This window comes from Penicillium mononematosum, assembly GCF_028829835.1.
Source record: "Penicillium mononematosum strain IBT 11891 chromosome Unknown utg000002l:1.0-8112719.0:1.0-8118358.0, whole genome shotgun sequence".
In the NCBI taxonomy this organism is placed as follows: domain Eukaryota; kingdom Fungi; phylum Ascomycota; class Eurotiomycetes; order Eurotiales; family Aspergillaceae; genus Penicillium; species Penicillium mononematosum.
Window position 1 is genome coordinate 7,540,087 of NW_026643272.1, and position 26,181 is coordinate 7,566,267.

The following is a 26,181-nucleotide window of genomic DNA, read 5'->3' on the forward strand; positions in this document are numbered from 1 at the left end:
GTTTTGTTTAAACCCCCCGCGGTGGATCTCAACTTCTTCATATTTATCTTCTCTTCTCTTTCTTTCTTTCTGGATCAAATCGTCAATTCGCCAATTCGTCAACTCTGGAAGTCCAAACTCCCCTTTCTTCGACATCGCTCCCACCTTTCCCCTCCATCGCAGTTTTGTGGACCAATTTGGTGCATGCGCATTTGGACAGGCGAGAACAGAGAGTACATATAACGCCATGAGTCAACTTCTCACGTCGCGGCAGGCGGAGGAGCTGTATGTGACCCGATCTTGTTCATTTAGGGGTGATCGCTGATGGTGTTTTGCGACAGACACAAAGGAATAATCGCCTACCTCACCTCTGTGAATTTACACCACAGCTCCGCCGCTTTACGAGAAGAACTAGGCGACTCGATTAGAGTCGACGATACCACACTAAAGAAATATGAAGGCCTCTTGGAGAAGAAATGGACGAGCGTAGTCCGGTTACAGAAAAAGGTGCGAAGACCAAGCATACCACAAGCCTTCCTCTTGTTAACCCGCTATTCCGGTATAGATTATGGATTTGGAAGCACGATGCGCTTCACTCCAGTCTGAGCTGGATACCGCAACCCCGACCTCTCTGAATCGCAAAAACCAAGACCCAGTCTCCTGGCTGCCTCGCGCACCTGCGCGCCATGACCTCGAATCGCACCGCTCGCCAGTATCGTGTCTCGCTTTCCATCCAATATTCTCTTCCTTGGCCTCCGGCTCAGATGATACCACAATCAAGATCTGGGACTGGGAGTTGGGTGAACTAGAACGCACAATCAAAGGACATACCAGGGCAGTGTTGGACGTCGACTATGGAGGCCCGCGCGGGGGGCACACTTCTTGCATCATGCTCGTCAGACCTGACGATTAAATTGTGGGACCCGGCTGACGAGTATAAGAACATCCGGACGCTACCAGGGCACGACCACAGTGTTTCAGCAGTTCGGTTCATTCCATCCGGAGCTGCAGGGTCTCCCATGTCAGGAAACCTGCTTGTCTCGGCCTCTCGCGATCTCACACTGCGCATATGGGATGTCACAACCGGATATTGTGTCAAATCCATGCAGGGCCATGGAGACTGGATTCGAGATGTTACACCGTCCCCAGACGGCCGGTTCCTCTTCTCCGGTGGAGATGACCGAGTTGCACGTCTGTGGGATATCTCATCTGGTGATACCAAATCAACATTCCTGGGCCATGAGCACTATATCGAGTGTGTGGCCTTTGCTCCGCCAACAAGCTACCCTCACTTCGCAGCTCTTGCGGGGCTAAAGAAGCCACCACCAGCATCGTCGTCCGCCGAGTTTGTGGCTACTGGTTCTCGCGATAAGACCATCCGTCTATGGGATACCCGCGGAAACTGCATCAAGACCCTTGTTGGCCACGACAACTGGGTCCGCTCATTGGTCTTCCATCCCGGTGGAAAATACCTTCTCTCAGTATCTGACGACAAGACCTTGCGGTGCTGGGATCTCACGCAAGAATGTAAGTGTGTGCGCACGATTGTGGCCCACGGCCACTTTATCAGTTCGCTTCGGTGGGCGCCGCCTTTGGTTAAGGACGCTGGTGCAAATGAGGGTGCGAACGGTACCGAGGTTGCGTCTAACGGGGCGAAAGAAGACGCGACAAAGATGTCAATTCGATGTGTTCTGGCGACTGGCAGTGTTGATCTCAAGGTTCGGGTCTTCGCGGCATGACCTTCGATTTAAGTTAGCACCGAGCGAGGAGCAGAGAGCACTGCGTTTCTCGCCAGGGTCATACTTTTAAGTTGAAGGTTTCAGGATTTGACGGGCACAATTTGCCGTTTCTGGGTAAAGGAGTTGGTTATTCTTCCGTGATACCAGTGACTTTCTTTTCTGTTTACAAATGATTAGGGGATTGAACTAGACCTCGTCTTGGCCAACCCCATGTTTACGACGTACACTGTTGGTGTTTTTGTGTTTTGATATTGATGGTTCCTCTCCTTCCTTTTCTCATACATACTTTAGACCTACTTTTAGTTGGAAGATCCACACAGGAATACAACATATCACAATGCCAATGAAAATAGATTGAAGCGGTATAATACAGTACATAACCTCCGATATGCAACATAGAGGCCAAAGGACAAACCCGACAGTCCAAATACTGCCATAAAGAGCTAAACGTACACTTCTTCAGTAAAACCCAACAGCTCAGCGCTTAGCCTCTTGACTCTCCTGCACCCTCTCATCCTCCGCGACTCTCTCCTGCACAATCCTCTTAACCTTCCCGACGCGCTCATTCTCCGCATGAATCCGATGAATCAACTGCGCAGTAGAAAGCACCTCCCCCTCCGGCACAGGAACACCCGCCTTAGCCGCCTCCTCCACAAGATCCAGCTGACGACCAAGTCGTTTCGATTCACGACGCAGATACTTAGCCGCCCAGCGCTTCTCACGCTCCGCCTCGCGCTCCTCCTTCGACAACACAGCGGGACGGTCGGCAATAGCCTCGCCGAAGGGCGTGATGATGCGCTCGACGACGTGGTGCACGTTTCGGCTCTTGGGCGCGCCGGAGGAGAACTCGATTATGTCGCCTTCGCGGAGGGAGTTGCGCGGGTCTGACACTAGGTAGTGCGTTTCCTGCGGGTAGAACTTGCGGATGTGTCGGTCCCAGGATGTGTGGCGGTGGCAGACGCGCACGGTGCGGTCCATGCGGCCGACGGAGACTACGGTGCCGGTTTTCAGGGCGGAGGCGTAGTTGCGCAGTCGGGAGGGCGCTTGTGTTTCTGTGCCGGTGGTCTTGGGCTGTGTGGGGGGTTGGGGTGGTTGTTGAGGCGTTGCGGAGCGTGGTGAGGTATGTGGTTGATTGGAGGATTGAGGGGCGTGTCAGGGACAGAGGTGTGGTGATTGAGGCGCGGAGAGGCATTGTTGCCCGGAGGAGGTGGCTTGGTGCCATTGTTGGTAAGGGAGCAGGGGGTTGCTCTTCCGGTTGTAGTTGGATGGGATTGGAGAAGACCAGGAATTGGAGGTGGTCAAGCAGGTGGATGGTTTGTGGTAATGACCGCCCAAATGGTTGCGAGCTTGCGGTGTTTGCAGTTGAGGATTTCGAGAATTTCTCGGGGAAGCATGTTTGCACTGTTTGCACCATAGTATAAGAAAGACATCGACTAGGATGGACTCAGGAGTAACTGGGCAACTTGATAGCAATATCCTCATATTTAAGTGTAGATAGCACCTAAACTGCTTATTGTTCAAGTGTTTAGAGTGTCAATTCACCTACGTGGATTCCCAACTCTGTCTAACCGCTACCTCCTATTACAATATAGCTGGACAAAACTATGAGCCAATCTAACCGTTTCTATGCCTGGCCTAGAAGGAAACCCAACCTGTATACAGTAATCAAATTTTAGAAAAAGTAAAAAAGGAAAGCAGAAACCAACAAGAAACCTCTAAGAAAATACATTTCGCCTCATCCATGTTCGTGAAGGCCATCTAAGTTTCATTTGAAAGACCCGTTCCGACTGCAGAGCACCAAGAAACAGGGAAAAACATGCCTCGGAAGAGAAATCTCAAAGATTATTACGCGTCTTGTGTCGTAGGTGGCACATCGCCTTCGTTTGAATCTGCTTCCGCCAATTTCTTGGCTTGGAACTTATCGACAGAGTGAGCTGATATCCGGGTGAGTTCAGTGACGAAGGATTGGCCCCAGAATGCGCTAGAAAATAGTCAGTCGGAAACGAAATACGAAAACAGGAGACGACCTGGTTGGCAGAGTGACAGGGGAACGTACCTGGTGTACTTGGACACGTATCTGTCCAGCTTAGCAAAATTGAGCGCCCGCTGTTCATCGCTCATGGTCACCGCTTCTTGGTAGGCGCCTGCCAGTTCTTCCGTGTTCCAGGGGTTCACGATAATGCTGCCGTTCAGACTCTGAGCCGCCCCGGCGAATTCGGAAAGCACCAGAACACCGTGGCGCTTCTGTTGGGTAGCGATGTACTCGTAGGCCACTAGGTTCATACCGTCACGGGTAGATGAGACAATGCAGGCATCCGATACGGCGTAGAGAGCAATGAGTTCGTCGAAGTTGACGGACTTGTGCAGGAAGTGAATAGGCTGGAACTCGACCGTACCTTGAAGGACGATTAGCCCTGCTCAGAACACCAAACGACGATACATACCGAACTTTCCATTAATCCGACCTACCAGCTCGTTCACCACGGCCCTCAAATTCTGGTACTCCTCGACATCCTGTCGACTGGGGACGGCAACTTGCACAAGCACGACCTTCCCAACCCATTCTGGGTGGTCGCTGAGGAACACTTCGAGCGCGTGCAACTTCTGGGGCACGCCCTTGATGTAATCAAGACGGTCGACGCCGACCATCAGCTTCACACCCTGGAACTTCTGCTCTAGCATGGCAATGCGCTTCTGGACCTTCTCCTTCTTCAACCCTTCCTTGAACTTCTCAGGATCAATACCAATGGGGAAAGCTCCGCATGTGATAATCTTGCCCTGGAACTCAATGCCATTGGGCGTAGTTGCAAGACCCCTAACCTGGTTAGATATGAACTCCAAGCAATGCGGGGTATACTAACAGTAGACGCGAGCAACTGCTCAGGAAATGGCGCGTGTAATCATAAGTGTGGAAGCCAATCAGGTCGCAATGCAGGACACCCAAGAGCAGTTCATTCCGCACAGGAAGAATTCGATAGATCTCGCTGCTAGGGAACGGTGTATGTAAGAAGAAACCGATCTTCACGTTCTTCTTGGTACTGCCGATTTCCTCGCGGAGCATCTCCGGAAGCAGCATCAGGTGGTAGTCGTGAACCCAAATCAGGTCGCCATCCTGTACTTCCTTGCAGATAGCCTTTGCGAAAAGACGGTTCGCTTCCTTGTAAGCTTCCCAGGCGGATTCGTCAAAAGTGATCTCGCCAGGGTGGTAATGGAACAGAGGCCAGAGGATGGAGTCTATCCGAGAGAACAAAGTATTAGTGTACATTCCAAGGGTTTCGCGGGAAGGAGCAACTGACTGGAGAACCCATTGTAGTGTCGATCTGCCAGGTCATCGTCAATGAAGACCGGTACAGCGCCGTATTCTTCCTTGAGGCGCTGCTTCACGACGGGGATCTCGGCTTCGGGAACCTCCAGACCGGGCCAGCCGTACCACTGGAAGGTGGTTGACTTTGAAAGTCCACTCAGACCACTGACCAGACCTCCTGAAGACATTGAGAAATCATATTTCCCATCATCGGACCGCTTGATGGTGATCGGCAGACGGTTCGAGACTAGAAGCAGGCGAGCTTCATTCTTGGGTTCGATGGAAGGCATGATGGATCGGATACCGGGGGAAAATGGAGGATGAGATTATGTGGATTAAAATAATGGCTTTGAGAGTAGGCAAGGCAAGCTGGACTCCTATAGTTCCGAGAGAACATGCGATTAGAGTCAATTTCGTAGATGGGGAAACTGGAGATCATGACGATGATGAACCAACCTTTGGAACAAGTGGATATTCACTCCGAATGAGCACCAGACTAGCAATCTATCTCCATAGGTAGATAACAGCGAGCAGTAATACCAAATTAAAAAGAAAAAGTCGAGTGTGAAGAGAGAGAGAAAAAAAGGCAAAAGGTGAGAGAGGGCAAAGCGGGGGACCGGAATGCGAACGTCACTCTTCCCTGGAATTGTTGGAACGACCGGTGGGCCTCAATATCGCTCTCATGGGTGTTGGAAAGTGTTGGAAACAAGCAGGGAAAAATATAAGAACCAAGGAAAAAAAAATATTTCTATCTCTTTCTATTCTGCAATTCGGATCTGATAGAGGGATGTCGTCAGATCTTTTCCTAGACAGGTTTTGATCATTCTGACTCCGCATCTGGACATCAGATCGTGCAACATCCATGCCAAGCTAGTCAGATAATCAAAGCACAATATGGATGTTCTAAGATGTCGGATATCTTTTCCAAGTCTTTTAGATCTATATAATCTATATAACTTACAGAGCCGACCTCTCACTCGCAAGACTCCATTTCCCCGAATCCGACTCATGCACCGTGCGCCCCTCGTCCTCAAGCTTCATCAACACCTGTAAGACACCATGCGAAGCAGGTAAATGCAAAGACTCCGGAACATCGCGGTAAATGCGCTTGACCAACTCAATAGGCGTCCAGGACTGCTTGTGCTCCGGCGAGGACTCGCCAGTCGCGACATCAAGCTTTCCAAATCGCAACACGCGCAGGACTTCATCTTCCCGCTGCTGTCGATGCTTAATGTATTCGGTGATCCGCGCGCCGGCATTCTCGATCACCGCCCCATGTCCGGGGTAGCCCCGGCCTGAGGATACGCGGTCGCGCATCCGGTGCAGGCTGTTGAGGTAGGTTTTGAGGTCTTCGAAGACGGCTGTGCCGTGGCCTAGGACGTCTGTTCATTTTAGTCAGATATGTTTCCCGAAGGACATTGTATATCATGTTCTATCGGTGGAAGGGAAGAGTTGGGTTAAAAGAACCGCACTTACTATCACCCGTGAACATAGCATCCTCCTCCTCGAGCATGAATACCATATGATCAACGGTATGTCCAGGCGTATGGAATGCTGTCAGGGTAGCACCCTCAACGGAGAATACCTGACCCTCATGGATATCTGTCTGAGCGGAATCAGGCTGGTGTTTGAAGATCTGAGCCTGGGGACAGAGCTTGAGCAGATCTGGCAACCCACTGACATGGTCGCCATGCCAATGTGTCAGGAGAGCTTGGTATACTGTTGCTTTTTCTTGCGAAAGCACGGATTGAAGGTTTGCTGCCCATGCGGGCTTGCCTTCGCCTGTGTCTATTAAGATCCGCTGGTGGCCGCGGCCAATTAAGTATGTGTTTGTGCCTGGATGTGTCGTTAGAGTATGTTCTGAGTGGATGGAGTATGATGCTTACCTTGTAGTGTGAACTGTATCGCAGAGCGTGCTATTGATTAGTTTGTCATGCTATAGTGACATCATGCATCTATGCACTCACCTTCCCCGGATTTCCACCTAGAATCCTTACAACCGAGGCGCTGAGACGCTCCACTTCTGGGAGCTGGACGAGCTGAGTCGCCATTCTCAAGATAGGGTGGGAATAGCAGATAAAAAATGGGAGAACCTTAACAACCTCGTTCCTATATCTGGATCCGGAAGTGCAAATCTGTGGTCAACTGGTGGTTGCTTTATCATTCAAAATGCTGTAGGCCTGTTCGATACGGATAGATGGTGTGTACTGAGATGCATAGGTGAACTTGGAAGTATATTAAAGCGCCAAACTTGCCGGGCCTATGACGGAGTAAGATGATCTGATGGCGTCCAAGTCAATCTTATACCGAAGTCCAACAAACGCGGGGCAGAAATTGTGCCTCGGTAGCTTATCTCAGCTTTTGGATATGTCCGAGGTGTGAACGGTATTTCTGTCGGACGTTCTCTGTCTCTCTACTTATGCCGGACGTGATTGAAATATGTACTTGGTACGAATCTACGACTTATGAAAGGAACAATTTGAAAACAAAAAGAAATTGTGTATGCATGCCATTCTTAACATACAAAAACAGTGATGTAAAAATCAAAAAGAGTATATCCATTGGTCCCACCCAGATATTGGGAATCAACGCAAGGCCGAGAAATCAGGCCTACAAAAACACAAGTTCATTCATAATTTTTCCCAAGAGCGCAACTCCTCGTATCCTGCTCGCGAAAGGGACATGGGCAATAGACAACCAAGTTAATGGTTGCCGTGTCACACCGTGGTTTTCAGAGGCATGTATCTGAATTGTTCAACACACAAGAGAACGTAGTTTACACAGGTGTTTCGGTTATAGCCGGAACACTTGAAGGTTTTATTGGAGAGTCGTGACAGAAGAAAGACAGTTTAAGCCTTGCGGGCCATGGTGTTGAGGGCAGAGCCGTCGTGGAACCACTCAATCTGGGACTCGTTGAAAGTGTGGCTGAGGGAGACGTCGAAGGCGGCACCACCGTCCTTGGGGTGGACACGGAGGGTCATGGGCTTGCCAACCTCGAGCTGAGTGCAGAGGAGGTCGACCTTGTCCTCGGGGTGGATCTTGTCGTAGTCGGCGGGGTCGCTGAAGGTCAGAGGAAGCATACCCTGCTTCTTCAAGTTGGTCTCGTGGATACGAGCGAAGGAGCGGGTGATGATGGCGAGACCACCGAGGTGACGGGGCTCGAGAGCGGCGTGCTCACGGGAAGAGCCCTCACCGTAGTTCCAGTCACCAATGACAACCCACTTGACGCCACGAGCCTTGTAGTCACGGGCAGTGGCGGGGACGGCATCGTACTCCTTGGTGAAGTAGTTCTTGACCTTGTTGGCCTCACCGTTCTCCTCGTTGGTGGCACCGATCAACATGTTGTTGGAGATGTTGTCCAAGTGGCCACGGTACTTCAACCAAGGGCCAGCCATGGAGATGTGGTCAGTGGTGGTCTTGCCCTTGCACTTGATCAGAATGGGGATGTCGGTGGCATCCTTGCCATCCCAAGCCTGGAAGCCCTCGAGAATCTGGAGACGATCGGAGGTGGGGGAGACAGCAACGCTGACAGACGAGCGATCAGCGGGGGGGAGCCTGGTAGGTGTCACGGCCAGCATCGTAGCCACGAGTGGGAAGGCCGTCACCGGAGGGAGGCTTGAGCTTGAACTCCTTGCCATCCTTGCCCTTGAGGGTGTCGGTGATGGGGTTGAAGTTGAGAGTACCGGCAACGGTCATGGCGACGACCAGATCGGGAGAGGCAACGAACGCGTGGGTGGCGGGGTTGGCGTCGTTACGGCCAGTGAAGTTACGGTTGTAGGAGGAGATGATGGAGTTAGCCTCACCCTTCTTCACGTCCTTACGGTCCCACTGACCAATGCAAGGTCCGCAGGCGTTGGCAAGGATGACACCGCCGTACTCCTCGAGGGTCTCGAGCTGTCCGTCACGCTCGATAGTAGCGCGAATCTGCTCGGAACCAGGGGTGATGGTGAACAGAGACTTGGACTTGAGACCGTGGTCAAGAGCGTCACGGGCGATGGAAGCAGCACGGGACATATCCTCGTAGGAGGAGTTAGTGCAAGAGCCGATCAGACCGACCTTGAGTTCCTCGGGCCACTTGTTGGTCTTGACAGCCTCCTTGAACTGGGAGATAGGAGTGGCGAGATCGGGAGTGAAGGGACCGTTAATGTGGGGCTCAAGCTCATCGAGGTTGATCTCAACGAGCTGATCGTACTGAGCACCCTCATCCTCACGGAGGGAAGCAGCGTACTCGCGAGAGAAGTCACCAATGTGCTGACGTTTGGTGGCCTTCAGGTAGTCGTACATGCGGTCGTTGAAGGGGAAGATAGAGGTGGTAGCACCAATCTCAGCACCCATGTTACAGATGGTACCCATACCAGTGCAAGACAGGGACTCAACACCGGGACCGTGGTACTCAATGATGGCACCGGTACCACCCTTGACGGTGAGGAGACCGGCGACCTTAAGGATGATATCCTTAGGGGTAGTCCAGCCAGACATCTTACCAGTGAGGCGGACACCAATGACGTTAGGAGCCTTCAGCTCCCAAGGGAGACCAGCCATAACATCGACGGCATCAGCACCACCGACACCAATAGCAGCGGTAGCGAGACCACCAGCGTTGGGGGTGTGAGAGTCAGTACCGATGATCAGACCACCGGGGAAGGCGTAGTTCTCAAGAACGATCTGGTGAATGATACCGGAACCGGGCTTCCAGAAACCGATGTTGTACTTGGCGGTAGAGGAGGCAAGGAAGTCGTAGACCTCCTTGTTGATCTCGTTGGCGCGGGCAAGATCCTTCTCACCTCCAACCTGGGCCTCAATCAAGTGGTCACAGTGGACGGTGGTGGGGGTCTGGACGCGGTCCATGCCAGCGGACATGAACTGCAGAATAGCCATCTGGGCAGTGGCATCCTGGCAAGCAACACGGTCGGGGCGCAGCTTGAGGTAAGAGACACCACGCTGGATGTCCTGGCCGTGAGGGTCGTCAAGGTGAGAGTAGAGGACCTTCTCGGAGTAAGTGAGAGGACGCTGCAGACGGGAACGGACGATGGCGAGGTTCTCGGACATCTTCTTGTAGTTGATGTAGTGACCCTGAGATGTAATACGTCAGTCGCTATTGCTTGGAATCGTGCTCGACGCCCGTTTTATTCGAGGCCTTAGGCTGGCAGCCACTCACAGTTTCCTGGTTGGTCATCTCGACCTTCTTGTCGAGGGGGTCATTGACGGTAGCGAAGGCCCGGGTTCCGCTAAGCTATACATTGAAAAGTCAGTAACTGCAGGTCTAAGCTATGTCTGAGCTATCATGCACGCCGGCATATGTGCCACGCCACGTGTAGTTGAAGCTTGGCAATGAGGTCGCTGCTTACAAGACGGAACTTGGGGGCCTAGAGTCGAAACACAAGTTAGTTTTCCATTCATCAAAGAGACTGGCACTCAGGTAGATCGCCATGTGGCAACGACGAGCCGAGGGAGAGACGTACCAGCGCACCGGCGCGCGCAAGGCGGGTGGAGATCATGATGGAAGCTCTATGAGATGGGATTGCACATCCAAGAGCTAGTAACCACCTTCACCAAAGTATGTATGAGAGTGGAGAGTAGAATGAGAGAGGAAGAGATCAAAAAGGAAGAAGAGGATGAAAGCTTGGTTTTGAGTGGGAGAAAGATTCTACGGGGACCGGGAGTAGAGCCGTAACCGCTGTTACCACGGCGATACAATACGCTGGTATTGGACTAAGCCTGCCGCATGCGACGGCAAGAAGGCTGGGCAATTTGATAGACGCTGCTTATGGCCGAGAATTCTCGAATATTTACTCAAGGTCTATTATAATAGATGATGAGTTGTAAGAGGAATATAACCCCGATTCTTTTCCTATTCCTATTCTCTTCTCATTTGAACTTCCAATATTCAATATCTGCCTTTGTGTTCACTTTGGGAGGTACCGGGAACGTAACACCGATACAAGGCATGTGACGGGTATAACTCGGCCACCAATCACGGAGTTTCCAATTACAAGACCCCTTTCGCCCAGTTCTCCCATTTCGGACAAAAGGGCTGACTTTGAAAAGGTCAATGTGTTTTCATGTAACTTTCTCGGCCTGTACCCCGTGCTACCGTTAAAGGGCAGCTGGCGGCATGTGGATTTGATGGGTTTCGTACGTATGAACCCAGCCAATGGTCGACATGTGTTTACTATATCTAGTTCATGATGCTATATGATGTTGTACTAGCAGAGAGCTTTTTAAAACAATATTGCCATCATTATACCCTACATAACTATATTCTATAGCTGCATCTACTTTTTATATAACTTGAAATTGTATTAAACTTGAACTAGAGAGCTGGAACAACATACCGCATGCAAACGTCATTAAATACGTGGGTGTACGGTGACGAAATCCAACTGAGCCGAGGTGAGCCGAATGGCAATCCCGCATCGCCGCCAAGGTGCCGTGTCTGTCCACCAGCCAATCACCGCTCAGGCGTTTCAATCGCTGCCCGTGACCCACAATCGGCGGAAATTTCAATCTCAAACACTTGCTATTGTCCATAGCCTCTTTGACCCGCTTTCCTCCACCGTTCACTCCGGAAATCGGTGATAAGCAATTTTCATTTCCTTGCACCTATTTTGATATTCGGCTCCAGCTCCGAGGTATTTCGGCTATCAGGAACAATGGGTGCTCTCAGAAGAGTCAAGAACAAGCGCCGCACCAGGTACGTCTACCCTAGGGGTTATACCTGTACCAATTGTTGGCGCTGGTTGCTAACAAATTCACAGAGACTACGATCAGGTCGTTGCGGATATCAAAACTCCCCGTCACCTCCAGCAGTACAAGGACTCGAAGGATGTGGAGGATCTGCCTGGGCTAGGCAAATTCTACTGCACAGAGTGCTCCAAATGGTTTGAGAGCGACTACAACCTCAAGGCACATACGAAGGGCAAGAACCACAAGCGGAGGTGAGTGTATTCGACATGTCTTCTGTCGCATTCGCTGACTAGCTACGTTTTATGTAGACTTCGTATCCTGCGCGAGGAGCCTCACAGCCAATTGCTTGCCGAGCGTGCGATCGGACTGGGACTTGTCGACAACGGCAAGCGCGAAGAAAACCCCGACGAGATGAAGGAGTGAATCGAAGCTTGAGCTTCGCCTTCTGGGATAAAAATCAGACCTTTGCTACGCGACCACGATATTCTTTCCAGCAAATCGACATACGCAAATCGACATACAAAAGTTTCCGGGATAATACATCTAGACCTATTCTGATGTTGACTTCCTCTTCCGTACATGCATATCGGTGGAGTCTCACGTGAAGCAATTTTTTTTATATTGCCGATACTCGCCGGGTTTTCGCTCTTCCGGTTTGCGGGTGACTCGAAACCGCCGAACATCGGCAAAACGGCATCTGGGGCGAAATTTACCCCCTTACTAGCAATACTACCGAGTAATTCCAATAGAAATCCCTCAATACCAAATAGAATCTAACCTAACTCGGCTTTCGGTATGCGTAGCTCGGCTTCTAATGTTTTGATATGTTCCACATCTTCTATATGCTTGATGGCCGGGTTGAACATATTTACAGACCCGTTGCGGCCTCTTGGGTTTTGACTTGTGCGTCCCAGGAATGATTAAAGCTCTTCATCAACCATTCATATGCCGCCCACTTTACCAAATGTTAGTTCTTTAATCGATCATGATAGCAACATCGAGAAAACATACTTGAACGGCATTCACAATGAACGCTCTGATACTGCAGACTCCAAGGCCACGATAGAATGCCTTGATACCCTCGGCACGATATGTATCTTTCGCAATCTGGAAAGAACTTAGCGTTTGGCGTGATCGTAGTAGAGATTGGCTTTCAGTTGCCCTGGGCGAATGATCTGCAATTGTCTGTGCCTGCAGTCGTGTCTTGATCATATCCAAAGGAAACACCGAGCCCCAAGTAACAATGCCGGCAATGCCACCGCAAAGCAGAATCTTCATAGCGGCCTGGTGTGAACCATCATCATCAGAGGTCATAAATCGTTTGCAAAGTTCGTAGGACCAGAAACTGCGCTACGTTAGCACTATATCCCTCAATTGATACACTGGGGTATCTGGGGGTGGCGTGTTAGTTCCATACTAGAATCCATAGCCAATTGAATCTCTGGCGCTAGTAATCCCGCCCCCAAAGTATAAACCCCTCCAACCGCGCGTTCGGAAGATATCCTTGGCGACCGCCCACGAGGAGACTTCCGGCCTGCGATCCAGCTGTGCCCGACACTTGATGAACTCCGTTGGGGATGAGATGGTCCAGCTAGCCAGTCCGCCTGCGGCACCGGCCAGCCAGATCTTGTAAGGCGAGACCCCCACGGGATTGGTGGGATCCGTTACGGACCCGTCCAATGCTGCTAAGGATCGGTTGTATGCAACAAAAAGAATAGCATTGAGAGCTCCATAGCCTAAGATCGGAGCAGCTGCGCCTATAACGATATCAATTGAGTGCTATTGGTGTCGAATCGGTGTAACACGGACCTCGGACGAGAGAGCTTGCTTTTTCAAAGCGGCTCAGATGTGCGGGCGATGCATCTGCATGTGAGCTTCCCGCTTGCAGACGGACTTTGACGACATCGAGGGGATTGCCAATGATGATTCCAATGGCTCCGCTGATGTAGCCAGCCCAGAAGTCTGCGGCCATGGGATCTCAGCTCTAAGGCCCAGATTGAAGATAATTGACGCAAATGTCGATTCGAAGCTCCCCAGATTTCCATAGTGGGGTGACCCCTCACGTGCGCGATTGATTACCTGCATGTGGTCCCGAGCGGTTGCTAGGGCCTAGTATATTACCACAACAGCTACGATCGGACGTTCCGATTGTTGCTATGGTCTTTTAGCCGAGTGGTAGAATGCATCTTATACAGTAACTTAGGTCCTAGGTAGGTAGTGACCTAAGTTAGCGCGAGAATTACACACCTAAACAACAACCTCTAAGGAAAATACATAACGAGTATTTCCCTGCATTCCAGTCTATATCAACCAGCTGGTACACTTTACTGCCTTATTTGATGCCAAATAGAAGTCGATGTGGATTTCAATCTCGGCAATAATATAGTGGAAGAATCAAAGCACGGATGCAGCATGATTGGACGCCAAACTTCCCAATTGTAAGAACATCTATTAGCGAGCCCGTAACTTGGACTATTAGGATATCTATAACAATACTGTGGTTCCAGAAAATGGTAAAAGCAAAGATTTCAGTAAATGTGACAGAATCAGCAATCAGATCGTACCAAATCTGAGGTAACAATAGTTACTTCTTTTTAAATATTTACAGACCTTAACTCTCTACAAGCAACGGAAGATTGTGGAGAGACACAATCAATTTGTTTTCTATCACCCGTCTGTCGAGAAATGAGGCCAGAAATGAGGCCAGAAATGAGGCCGGAGTGAGGCCGAGGTGAGGCCGAGGTGAGAGATATCTCAGTCACACATCATCGTCACCAGATCCGATGTCAGTCATTGCCTCAATCGAAACCAGGGGGAGAGCAGGGGACGACGACATTTCAGGAAGTGAGCTACAGATACAATAAGAGTAATGAACCCTGAGGGCGTGCTTGCAAATCTAATCTAGGAGGCCTGGGAGTGGAGTCCAAGGTACAACGAAGCTGCGAAGAACTCAAGTCCACACTGAGGTGCCTGCGAAGGCCGCATCTGCATTCACGCCACTAAGATCGGTATCCTCTTCATCCTCGTCCTCCTCATCCGTGTCTATTGAGACGTGAGGATTCCAAGATGGAATCGTCCAAACCCTTGACACCCTGACTTCGGATGAGAGCGTAGAAGTTCTCGAGTTCATCGGCTGAGAAGCCGATACTGCTATACCTAGGTAGATCTCTACTCACGTTATGTAAACCGGCCCGATCTGGAACAAAACCCAGATTCCCTCTTTGATTACGCCTGCGGTCATCTGGCGAGCCTACACACACGGAGATATGAGGAAATGGGAACACGCCGAGCCCTCCTCGCAGTTGGCCTAACCTCACAACTTGTAGAGGCTATACTTGATCCCACCTTCACTGATGTCTTCGGCACTCAGTCGACCTTCTTTTGGGCAAAAGACAGAGTAGCAACAAACTACACTACGCTGCGAAACCGCCAAAGGCTCCTTGCAAGTTTCGCAACCCAGCAAATGGCGAGGAAGACCAAATCCTCCAAACTTCAACGCCAGACACCTTTCGCTCCTTCCATAGACACGCCTTCCCAAAAGGTATCAACCCTTCACTCTTTGGTATTTATAGGGTCTCTCCCACCAAAGCAAACTTTCCTCTTTCATCATCTCTCCCAGTTTGACATCGGCCCATCTCTGAGACTTTGCTGGAAACACGTCATACTTTCTCATTGATAATTTTACTGAATCAAGATGGGACCCGCCTTGGATTCTGCCTCGACAGGAGAGCCTGATACCAGTTTTGAGGCTCTACCCCCCTCTGGGTCCTCTGATGTCAGTATGGATCAACTAGCACTCTTGCCTGTCTCAACCATGCCCTCTCTCATCACAGCCTTACCAACCGATGCTGTCGTCCGTGTATTAAAAAGCCTCGAACACGTCAAGCTCGAAGCTGAAACGATTGTGCAAAAGTTCGAACAAGATGCAGAATACAGCGGAAATCAGTTCTTGGTGCTCCTAAAGTTACACCCGCAAATGGCGGAACGACTCTTCAATGACCATCATTGCCTCGAGGGGATCGACTACCGCTTCGAGTTCGAAGACGACACTGGTGTTTTGCGTTTGGTGCCCGGATACCAACACGAGTACACAACGAACGGCTTGTTTCAAAAAATCAATCGACAACTCGATTGTATGGGATTGGACGAATGTTACCGTTGGGGCGGAGCGACAAGATACAGATCCACAGGACGCGGCAAGGAGGGTGATCAAGTTTTTAGCCCTGCCCAACGTTGGCCATCCGGCAATGGATTAAGCTGGCCAACCGTGGTCATTGAGACGGGGTTCTCAGAATCACGACCAAAGCTCGTTCAAGACGCTAGATGGTGGTTTGGTTCTTCAAATGGCCAAGTACAGATTGTGATTCTTATCTCCATTACCAAGCACGCTGTACACATCGAAAGATGGCAGCTTGCTCCCCCTGATGCCCCAAATCCATTGACTCGATCATATATCAATGCCTTGCGGAACGATCCTATCAATGTCCCACCCTCCACCCCACAGTCACTAAATGTCCAACAACCATATTCTTGCGCGGAGATTGACGTCACTGCCAACAATGTCGTTGGCGCCCCCTCTTATCATACCATTTTGTGCACTCTTCGACGTCCCCTCCCGTCCACGCAACATGCATGATGTTACCCTCGACGCCAATACCTTGCGATTCATTACTGCACTCAATTTCTCCTGATATCTGATCTTGGTCCAGTGCGAAGACTTGGCTACTTCAGACAAAGAACCGATCCTCGTGGATCTCCACAAGTCTGGTTCTCTTTATCTTATACAGTCTCCTCCTAACCTCTCGACACCACACGTGGGACCTACTAACGTCTTTGATCTTCGTACCCTGTGGTACGTTCGCCGATTCCTTCTATCGCGCACGTAAGATATTGGGCGGCAGAGCCAAGTTTTGCATTCACCTTTTCACTTTAATGCCAAGGAGACACTCGTTTGCTAGAAGATCCTCGTTTACTTTACCCGCCAAATCGCTAAAGCTAAGAGTCTCCCCGCGTATCTCGCTAGCACACTCCACGTGCGTGTCGCTATCCGACCAGGACTTACCACATCTCAATCTATTGCCTCTAGTTCCGCTTCTCTCTATAGCCATAACTATACCTAGTACGTCGGCCTACCTAGGTAGTTATATGATAATACGTAAGCCCTACTAGACGTTCTTTAACTACACCCCTCGGACCTTTATAACGATACTAACGATGAAGCCACTACTAGCCCGTTAGAGACTATCCCGTCCGGGTCTGAGTACCGCGGCCTGGCCGTGGAACTCACTGCCCACCTCCTAGCGCCAAGTATCTCCCGTTTGAATGGCTTGCGTATCGCCTAGGAATTTCCTGCAGCTCGTTTACTAGTAGCGTGTCCCCCCGAGATGTAGATGCGATAATCGCAGGAGAAGCCTGCAGTATTGGGTCTGCCATGGCCTAGCTCGAGAATCCAGCCGTTGGTTGGCGGGACCTGTTAGTCTATTTAGTTGAGATCCGATTAATAGGAATATCTGGAAAAAGAAACACCACTCACCGCACTGGCTAGCTCGTTGAGCTTCTCTACCAATCGCATCTATGAAAGTACTACATTCCTACGTATTAGCACTGAGTATGTTCCTGACCTTGATATCTAATGCCACATGTCTCACCAGCGTACAAGGGATAATCGGCTAATCGGCCACAAGCTTCCAATGTATATAAAGATGGAAAATCAGAGAGTGTGCAGTTACCAGTAAGCTCCCTAATGTTTGAAAGTGGTGAAAAAGGATGTGAAGTGCGAGGCTTCTCCTAATCAGTATAGCGCGGCCAAAGATTCAATCGACGATGCAACTTGTGAAATTTGAAACTGACTTCTATTTAGTGTAGATCAATAAATTTGAGCTAGTTAAGATGCGCTTTTGCCATGTTTCACTAACCCTCCATCTGTGATGAAAGCCTTGATCGAATTTACGGCCAGATGGCAAAGGTCTATTTCGGACATCGTCGGCTGGTCGGTGGTAGAACCAACCACTTCAAAACGGGCAGCTGAACTCTTCAAAACATCCTTAAAGGGAGCTTTTGGACGCCGCCACGTACTCTTGGCATCTTCCGATTCTGAAGACTCTTGCCTTTGATCATTAGTGTGTGGAGGGCATTCCACATACAAGATACAATTGCAATCTTGAACCTAGCAAATGATGTCAGTGTCACCTTCCACGCTGTGAAGCCTTGGAGTCTTTTGGATAATTACCTTCTTTTCAAATTCTGCGAGCTGTTCTGTGTCACCCGGAAATCCAGAGACAATCCCCCAAGACTGTTCACCTATAGCTTTAATCTTATTCTCAAGTACTTCAACAACCAGGCTAGCCGGCACTTCGATTCTCTTATCGAGACAATTCTTGATGATACCGTGATGGCGATATTCAAGATCCTGCGCCTTTTCGTGTAGCGTTTCGTTCATAGAGATGTGGGGAAGCGAAAGCTCTCCTGTGACATGGCTAGCGATATTGTCGCAGGCCACTGGATCCCCTAGTAGTCTTTAGCGTGGAAGCCTAAGCGCTCTATGAACTATATCACATACCGGTAATAAAGATGATAGGTAATCTCTTTTGTCTCTTGGCGAAGTGATCTTCCCTTTCCCGGGATAAAGATTCCGCCCATTTTTTGGCTTCTTTGGAATGAATCTCCTTTAATTGCCCTTGAAACTCGCCGAAGTCCTTTTTGCCAAAGGTTTCCTGTTCGTATTCGTGCGCCTGGACTAGGCACTCGAACTTATCCATCTCCTTGACCCATTTTGCTTCCGGTGTTTCTCCTTGTTCAAATTCCAGCCATAGCTCGCTGATTTTCGTTGCTGTTTTCGGGCTATAAGTTTGAAGCAAGTTGTGTAGATATTGAAAGCCGTTGTGTTCCATCTCGTATTTCCTTTCTATCCAGGTGGTGTTTGTGAGCTTCACTGTTCTAACACAATATAAGAACTGCAAGACTTACCCTTTGGGACCTTAGCCCACGTTGGAATATCTCCTATGACCGACTCGGCCAAATCATGGACCAAAGCCATTTCGGTGCATTTCCCTACATCTAGATTCAGGTTTTCCTGACGAAGTCAGCTGCTAAAAGGTTGATAGGAATCTCGGGCAAGAGAAAAAAATACCGGAGCGAGCATGGCCAAGATGGCTACTCGAAAGCTATGCGCCGCCACACTCTCAACCCTCTCGGGGTTGTCGTCAAACATCCTCAGCCATCCTGTCCGTGGCAAATGCTTTAGAGTCTCTATTGCATGTAGGAAAGGCAAAGGTGTGGCTTCCATTGTTAAGAGTAAAAGGGTTGAGGGTTTCACTAAAGTGCAGGAAAGGGTGCTTACAACGTAGTTACATAGCACCTGGCTACTCCATGTGATAGATTGACCCCACTCCCCCGCTACTCCGTGCCTGAGTGGCCCTCGGGCCCACAGCAGAACTGACATAAACCTTCCCCATCTCCCAAGACTGTCCGAAATACTCTTTGTACTTACTCATTTCCCTCAGCTCGCATGTACCATATCAGTTCCAGCTTGTACACGCCGAACAAACAGTTTCTGCGGCAAACCTGACATCTCTAAAGTGCCATTTCTCCGGACGAATGCTGGTGGATGCCCCGCGCTAACAGTCGCACTTTTCGAGATACCCCTGTCGATAGTGCAGGACGCTAAAAGTCGCGTTTTTCCTTTGGAATCGAGCCCGCTCCATCAAAATCTGGATTCTGCCAGTATCAAATGATGCCTTTTGTTTGGTTAATTTCAATGCTTAGAACAAAAGCTACAGTCCTCATTGGCCCCTAGGAAATAACCCATGCGTTCGCTACCATACTGATCTTGGTGCCTGCACACTTCTCACTGGCTTTTGGCAAATGAGTATTATTGGCCGTTACAAGGACTGCACAGACCGCCGCCATGTTCTGGCCGCAAAAGCGATGGACCTTGAGCGTACAGGTTGGGTTGGGCATACCTTCGCAGACTAATATTGCTTTTAAAGGGACACCTGGTCTACCTTTCCACATCTGTTGCGAAGAATAATTTGCCTTCCTGGCCCATGACTACGAGGTGAGTGTTATCTGTCCTTGGTATACCTTAATGATTGACACTGCAAAGTCCATTTAAGCATGCCGACTCCCCCAATTCCTAATCAACAACTGGAGATACTGGAGAAGTGCGCGAGCTACGAAGACTCAGATGAAGGTTACCAGTTCGCAGGTACTCTCGTTTTGTACCAGTTGAATGGCCTTTTGTGCCACGGGAGGGTGAAAGGTCGCTACTCTTCGTCTTCGGATATCAATGCAGAGGACATTATGAATGTCAAGCAGATTCCTACCTCGGCCTACAACCCCAATTTTTCTATCGAATTTACGCTAGCGCCTGAAACTCTGCTCAACAGCTGTTATATCAAAACGCCTCGATTGCTCAGTTACGACCGGGTTAGTGAAGGGCCTCAACCGAATTCGATTGCAGAGGATTTCCTTAAGGAGGCAAGGGTGTGCGAAGTCTTAATGCAGCACCCACATCCTAACATTGCTACGTATCTCGGTTGTCAAGTTTCTGACGGCAGAATCACGGGCCTTTGCCATGAGAAGTACCCTCACACGCTTATGAAAGAAGTAAACCCCGGTGCTCACTCGAAGAGAGCACTACGAAACACGCGGGAAGTGAGCGAGGACTATAGCCGTGTTCTTATGGACGTCGAGAGTGGTCTCCATCATCTTCACGCGCTAGGTTTAGTTCATAACGACCTCAATCCAAGCAATATAATGGTGGCCGATGATAGGGCAGTCATTATCGATTTTGGATCTTGCCGGAAGATTGGAGAAAGCCTCGAAGATGTCGGCCGTACTTACGAATGGTATGATGAAAAGATACAGCAGTCTCTTCCTGAGAATGACCTGACTGCCTTGGAGGAGATTCGCATTTGGCTTGGTCTTAGTTCGCGAGATTTCCAATTTGATGTCTAGTGCTTCCGTATACTTTATCTCCAAATACATGTCAACCAGCGTTCTTACATTTCTATCAGGCCATTATCACTGAGTGCACTTATCCATATCAAGGCAGGTTCAAAATAAAAAGACTTCCAGTACGTCAACTGTGTATATATAGCAGCGTGAAGCTCCATTCCGTCTGCTTTATTGTTTGGCGCCGCTATAAGCTATACCTGGTAGGTATAGGTTAACTCATAGGGCACGGAATCTACGGGGATTCTTCAAAAATTGCGACTTTTAGTTGCTCCATGCGGTGGGCCTAGAGGCCAAAGCACTTTCAAACCTGGTCTGCCTATTTCGACCTCTGGAATGGACCAGAGCGCATCTTCCGATGGGAGAAGATCTTGCAAAACTGTGTTTCAGTATGTGCAATATAACATAGGCTTGCTAAGCAGATTTAGTAAGTTGACTGGTCAGAAACCATTCCGCGTGTGGTTTAAGAGGCTATGCACCCTGAGTGGGATAGGGTTGCTCAGTCAAAAGCGGCTAGGGGTGAGCACTGAAACAGAAAAGGGAAGCCATTTCACACAGCCTGAAATCTGGTGTAGACGTGCCAACCTTGGGAGTAATTAATCACAACATGATGATCCTGACAATTAGGGTATTTTGACCGGGCGCTGCTCACCCAGCAACAACTGGATGGAACCTTGGAAAGGAAATGCTTCCAAATCCTAGAATATTTCTGTTTCATTGCATTCAAACACATGATATACTAGCGAGCTAACAAGGAGAAAGATAGTGAGCGGAGCCCTCTGTCCTGACAAATCAGCATTTTTGAACACATTCGCTGAACCTCTTCCTAAGTCGATCCTTATACTCTGCCTCTTGCTTCACCTTCATCTGAATGAATTCTTCGGCGCCGACAGACCAGTATGGACTTACAGCCCGATCAAACTCCCGCTGGGTGCAGTGCTCCCCACAGAACATGCGTTGGATATGCTCATTGAATACCCGAAGGAGACCCTTCGGGCTATTGACGGCCTGGAAATACCAGAAGCTACCTCTGTCCCAGGATTTCCGCATGATCTCGGCCTGAGAAGCATCGGAAGCGTTCCTGATTTTTTCCTGTTCTTCAAAGGCATTTAGAAATTCAGTCGTCACTTCTTGAAAAGTCTCGAGATGTTCTCCATGTACAATATCATCAATAGGTCGACCAGTCAACCAGTAAGGCGGTGTTTGTAACTCAATGGGAGAAGAACATGCCCATTCCAAGTCAATCAACGACGTAATATGCCAATTTTCATCGACGAAGATATTACTCGCGTGGAGATCCGTGAGCGTAAGCACAAATGGCCCATCACGGTATTGACGGGAAATGAATTGAGGAAAGAGACCACGCATCATGGTTAAAGCCGCGAATTGTTCCTGGCCATCCTTCAGATTATGAATCGCATTTGGCTGATAATAAATGCGGTTGTCATGGAGCTGCAGAAGATCCAAAACATAGGGCTCCACAGAATGGTACGTAGAATTCCTGGGTATCGTGGGGATCCCTTCATTCTCGAATATTTGGAGTCGTAGTATCAAGGGTCGATTTTTCAACTCAATTAGACCATTGTCATCCAAAGCCAAAGACCCAATTCGCGGTAACTTGACGCGATTAAGTGAAAGCATAACCTTCGCAAGATCACTGAAAGAGTCTCCCTTCGTGTCTTGTCGCTCAGGAGGTAATCTCCCCATGTATTGGAGAGCATTTGGCCGTTCTTCACATAACTGATTATTATGTATCCAGTTTTCAGCACATTCTTGTCCCTGGTACTGATATATGGGCAGGCTTTGGGGTACCCAAACCATGATCGCATGGTTTGCGTGATGCGCCAATGCCAACGGGAAGAAAAATCGATGCAGCTCTCCTCAGCGAACTAAGCAACAAGGTCAGACTTCTGAGACAGATAGAGAGTATACGCTCACATACAGTCTGCCCATTGGGAAATGCTAACCCATAGGGAGTGGGAATTGGGACATCGGGTCAATTTTCACGTATCCAAATGTATGTGGCGACTTCGCAGCGCAGTTTTTCCTCAATATTCCCTGGGTTGTTCTCTTCTCCGACTTTGTAAGGCAGCGAAATTCGAATAAGGACACACTCCTCCGACGGCAGCTTGATATAGACTGGAATGCAGACATTGTAACTCCCACATAACCAATCAGCTTGGTCGGCTATTTGACAACTTTTTACGCCAAGATGAAACAAAACCGCTGATTCAATCTTATTTCGCTGCGCAAGGAGGTATGACCGGAACTCCTCCTGGTTTTGCGGATAGTCTAAGCGGTGCAGGATGTTGTCATCGTCGGTTAGGGCGTCTTCTAAGGAAATACTGTTTCCTCTTAGCAAAGGGAGAGTCGTCATCACCATGGATGGTTTCAACCCTCACAATAAAAGCAGCTAGCCCAAATAATATAAAGAAACAGTCGTTACGCTAAGTATCCACCTTGGAAGGTTGTTGTTTAGGTGCATATACAGAATGCACGTGACTGCCTAAAAATAACGCCCCACGTGGAGCTCGGACCACCATACCCCATTGGGCGGTCAGTTATTGTGGGACGCGGCAGTTTGGTGTTTTGGGGGCCTCAGGGTAACGCGTGACGCGTCGTCAACTCGCACCTGCCTCAACTTTGGGATCATTGTACAGCAGGAGCTTGGTGTATTTGGATATTTGCTTCATATATTTTGGACCCAATGTAAGTCCTCGACTTAACCATTTTCTACTTTTGGTACTGAAATGCCTGGAAGGTATCGACAACGCCCGCCGGTTGTGACAACAGCGTCAAGACTCCCTTACAACCGAAATCCGTGAACTCTCAGAACTCGATCGATCGACTTGTAAGGCCATTCAAATGTCCAGGAAGCGCAACACCGACTCGTGCGTCCGAAAAGCCATCAAGAAAGAGAAGGAAGGTCAACTATGCCAATGCCGATGGAAGCGTGGAAGATGGAGAGAAGCCATACACGAATGATGACCGGCTCGCTTTGGAAACAAGAGAGGCCAACAAATTCCCCGCGTACAAACCAAAGGACAAAGAGGTGGCGTTCAGGCAACGATTTCAGGTTCCGTTCCTCAATAAAGCTACCGGCGAGTACAGTTCTGGTCGGGTGGCTCCAACATTGGGGATGCGACGAGGCGCGACATTTGTGGTCAAGCCACTACATGACCCCAGTGGAGAATTTGCGATTGTTTTATACGACCCTACGGTAGACGACGTCGCTGAGGAACCTGCGCCCAAAAACCCGGAGGCACCGACGGAGGACACGCCAAAATTGGATGAGCCAATTGTGCATAAGAGTCTAGCAGACATTCTGGGGCTCAAAAAGAATGTGGAAGACAGGCCAAAGGTGCCTGTTGTGATTGACCCGAGACTGTCCAAAGTGCTTCGACCACATCAAGTCGAGGGTGTGAAGGTATTGCCCCCTGAGATAAGCTGTGCCGTGGAGAAAAGCTGACACCGCTACATATAGTTCCTTTATCGATGTGTTACTGGGCTCGTTGACAAGAATGCAAATGGATGCATCATGGCAGATGGCATGGGACTTGGTAAAACGGTGAGCCTGGCCCACCCGATTTTCGTACCTTGATTCTAACGAACACAGCTTCAATGCATCGCATTGATGTGGACGCTACTCAAGCAGTCCTCAGAAGCGGGAAAAACTACCATTCAGAAATGTGTGATTGCATGTCCGTCAAGTTTGGTTGGTAATTGGGCCAACGAGTTGGGTGAGTTACGCGTGGTACACTTTACTTCTTATTAGCTCGACTGACCATATCAGTAAAATGGCTTGGAAAAGACGCCACCACACCTTTTGCGATCGACGGAAAGGCCACGAAAGCAGAGTTAATAACCCAGATCAAGCAGTGGGCCATGGCATCAGGGCGTGGAATCGTCAGGCCCGTCCTTATTGTGTCCTACGAGACACTCCGTATGTATGCGGATACTTTGAATGATACCCCGATCGGACTTCTTCTATGCGACGAAGGTCATCGACTGAAGAACAAGGAGAGTTTGACATGGACTGCTTTGAACCAACTCAATGTTACTCGCCGAGTGATTCTTTCTGGAACACCTATCCAGAATGACCTGTCTGAGTACTTCGCTCTTCTTCACTTCGCTAACCCGAACCTTCTTGGCTCCCAAGCCGAGTTCCGGAAAAGGTTCGAATTACCGATTCTACGGGGTCGGGATGCCGCAGGCACAGACGCAGAAAAGAAGCTGGGGGATGAACGACTACAGGAACTCTCTGGTATTGTGAATAAGTTCATTATCCGCCGAACCAACGAGCTCCTCTCAAAATACTTGCCCATCAAGTACGAGCATGTTGTGTTCTGCAACATGTCAGAGTTCCAGCGTGGTCTGTATAACCATTTCATCAAGAGTCCAGAGATCCAAAGCCTTCTTCGCGGAAAAGGCAGTCAGCCGCTGAAAGCAATCGGTATTTTGAAAAAGCTTTGCAATCACCCAGATCTACTTGATCTAGCGAACGACCTTCCAGGATGCGAGCACGCATTCCCGAGGATTATTCACCCCCGATTCTCGGGGTCGCGATAGAGATATCAAGAGTTGGTACTCTGGCAAAATGATGGTCCTTGACCGCATGTTAGCCCGAATCCGACAAGACACCAACGACAAAATCGTCCTCATCAGTAATTACACTCAGACCCTCGATCTATTCGAAAAGCTCTGCCGGTCACGGGGTTACGGCTCCTTGCGCCTTGACGGCACCATGAACATCAAAAAGCGCACAAAGCTAGTCGACACGTTCAATAACCCAGAGGGTCAGGAATTTGTATTCCTCCTGAGTAGCAAAGCCGGCGGGTGTGGACTGAATTTGATCGGCGCCAACCGGCTGGTGCTATTCGATCCAGACTGGAACCCAGCCGCTGACCAGCAAGCGCTAGCACGAGTGTGGCGAGACGGACAGAAGAAAGATTGTTTCGTCTACCGGTTCATTGCAACAGGCTCAATCGAAGAGAAGATCTTCCAGCGCCAGTCCCACAAACAGTCCCTCTCATCGTGCGTCGTGGACTCCGCAGAAGATGTCGAGCGTCATTTCTCCCTCGATTCCCTGCGAGAACTCTTCCAGTTCAAACCGGATACTCGGAGTGATACTCATGATACCTTCAAGTGCAAACGGTGCCGGCCCGACGGCACGCAATATATCAAGGCCCCGGCTATGCTGTATGGTGATACTAGTTCGTGGAACCATTTTGTCAATACCGGCGAGAAGGGCCCGCTCAATCAAATCCAGGATCTGCTTCTTCGTCAGGAGACTGGGGAACAGGATGTTTCGGCTGTTTTCCAGTACATCAGTCACTGATACACTTATTTGGCATACTTGGGCTGGTTCTTGGTTTACTACAGTATTGGGTGGATTGTATCTTTTGGAGCGTATTCATTTGGGAAGCGAACAATTATGACCATAGAACGAATTCAATGATCTTTTTGTCTTTGTACCGCGGAGAGCTACATGCTGCCGAAACATGAAGAGCTGTGAAT

General features: G+C 49.5%; 12 protein-coding genes across 12 annotated transcripts; 5 read left to right on the top strand and 7 right to left on the bottom strand.

Moving 5' to 3' along the window:
- Positions 1–206: 206 nt before the first annotated feature.
- Positions 207–1,718, top strand: N7519_004659 (WD40 repeat domain-containing protein; the record flags this gene model as incomplete). Its single annotated transcript, XM_057291435.1, has 4 exons — positions 207–264; positions 321–486; positions 545–874; positions 921–1,718. Exons 1-4 carry the CDS (start codon positions 227–229, stop codon positions 1,716–1,718), a joined length of 1,332 nt encoding a protein of 443 aa, XP_057152637.1. The 5' UTR covers positions 207–226.
- A 477-nt stretch (positions 1,719–2,195) lies between these two features.
- Positions 2,196–5,312, bottom strand: N7519_004660 (uncharacterized protein; the record flags this gene model as incomplete). The annotated part of the gene is made up of 7 exons (XM_057291436.1): positions 2,196–2,789; positions 3,047–3,119; positions 3,568–3,699; positions 3,775–4,114; positions 4,163–4,533; positions 4,580–4,952; positions 5,015–5,312. The coding sequence occupies 7 exons, from the start codon at positions 5,310–5,312 to the stop codon at positions 2,196–2,198; spliced, it is 2,181 nt and encodes a 726-aa protein (XP_057152638.1).
- A 667-nt stretch (positions 5,313–5,979) lies between these two features.
- N7519_004661 (uncharacterized protein) lies at positions 5,980–7,073 on the bottom strand (the record flags this gene model as incomplete). The annotated part of the gene is made up of 4 exons (XM_057291437.1): positions 5,980–6,404; positions 6,499–6,858; positions 6,909–6,921; positions 6,990–7,073. The coding sequence occupies 4 exons, from the start codon at positions 7,071–7,073 to the stop codon at positions 5,980–5,982; spliced, it is 882 nt and encodes a 293-aa protein (XP_057152639.1).
- A 798-nt stretch (positions 7,074–7,871) lies between these two features.
- acoA (aconitate hydratase ACO1) lies at positions 7,872–10,520 on the bottom strand (the record flags this gene model as incomplete). Its single annotated transcript, XM_057291438.1, has 5 exons — positions 7,872–8,577; positions 8,651–10,095; positions 10,181–10,255; positions 10,371–10,388; positions 10,485–10,520. The coding sequence occupies 5 exons, from the start codon at positions 10,518–10,520 to the stop codon at positions 7,872–7,874; spliced, it is 2,280 nt and encodes a 759-aa protein (XP_057152640.1).
- Positions 10,521–11,675: 1,155 nt separating this feature from the next.
- On the top strand, positions 11,676–12,132 carry N7519_004663 (putative C2H2 finger domain protein; the record flags this gene model as incomplete). The annotated part of the gene is made up of 3 exons (XM_057291439.1): positions 11,676–11,716; positions 11,781–11,960; positions 12,018–12,132. 3 exons carry the CDS (start codon positions 11,676–11,678, stop codon positions 12,130–12,132), a joined length of 336 nt encoding a protein of 111 aa, XP_057152641.1.
- A 445-nt stretch (positions 12,133–12,577) lies between these two features.
- N7519_004664 (uncharacterized protein) lies at positions 12,578–13,681 on the bottom strand (the record flags this gene model as incomplete). Its single annotated transcript, XM_057291440.1, has 4 exons — positions 12,578–12,664; positions 12,721–13,054; positions 13,127–13,466; positions 13,519–13,681. The coding sequence occupies 4 exons, from the start codon at positions 13,679–13,681 to the stop codon at positions 12,578–12,580; spliced, it is 924 nt and encodes a 307-aa protein (XP_057152642.1).
- Positions 13,682–14,659: 978 nt separating this feature from the next.
- On the bottom strand, positions 14,660–14,950 carry N7519_004665 (uncharacterized protein; the record flags this gene model as incomplete). Its single annotated transcript, XM_057291441.1, has 3 exons — positions 14,660–14,751; positions 14,792–14,859; positions 14,886–14,950. 3 exons carry the CDS (start codon positions 14,948–14,950, stop codon positions 14,660–14,662), a joined length of 225 nt encoding a protein of 74 aa, XP_057152643.1.
- A 453-nt stretch (positions 14,951–15,403) lies between these two features.
- On the top strand, positions 15,404–16,345 carry N7519_004666 (uncharacterized protein; the record flags this gene model as incomplete). Its single annotated transcript, XM_057291442.1, has 1 exon — positions 15,404–16,345. One exon carries the CDS (start codon positions 15,404–15,406, stop codon positions 16,343–16,345), a length of 942 nt encoding a protein of 313 aa, XP_057152644.1.
- Positions 16,346–17,593: 1,248 nt separating this feature from the next.
- Positions 17,594–18,994, bottom strand: N7519_004667 (uncharacterized protein; the record flags this gene model as incomplete). The annotated part of the gene is made up of 5 exons (XM_057291443.1): positions 17,594–17,875; positions 17,939–18,216; positions 18,269–18,613; positions 18,676–18,781; positions 18,839–18,994. 5 exons carry the CDS (start codon positions 18,992–18,994, stop codon positions 17,594–17,596), a joined length of 1,167 nt encoding a protein of 388 aa, XP_057152645.1.
- An 830-nt stretch (positions 18,995–19,824) lies between these two features.
- On the top strand, positions 19,825–20,667 carry N7519_004668 (uncharacterized protein; the record flags this gene model as incomplete). The annotated part of the gene is made up of 1 exon (XM_057291444.1): positions 19,825–20,667. One exon carries the CDS (start codon positions 19,825–19,827, stop codon positions 20,665–20,667), a length of 843 nt encoding a protein of 280 aa, XP_057152646.1.
- Positions 20,668–21,456: 789 nt separating this feature from the next.
- On the bottom strand, positions 21,457–22,035 carry N7519_004669 (uncharacterized protein; the record flags this gene model as incomplete). Its single annotated transcript, XM_057291445.1, has 1 exon — positions 21,457–22,035. One exon carries the CDS (start codon positions 22,033–22,035, stop codon positions 21,457–21,459), a length of 579 nt encoding a protein of 192 aa, XP_057152647.1.
- A 1,494-nt stretch (positions 22,036–23,529) lies between these two features.
- Positions 23,530–26,002, top strand: N7519_004670 (DNA-dependent ATPase RAD54; the record flags this gene model as incomplete). Its single annotated transcript, XM_057291446.1, has 6 exons — positions 23,530–23,555; positions 23,617–24,091; positions 24,149–24,232; positions 24,281–24,404; positions 24,458–25,117; positions 25,287–26,002. 6 exons carry the CDS (start codon positions 23,530–23,532, stop codon positions 26,000–26,002), a joined length of 2,085 nt encoding a protein of 694 aa, XP_057152648.1.
- Between the last annotated feature and the right edge of the window lie 179 nt (positions 26,003–26,181).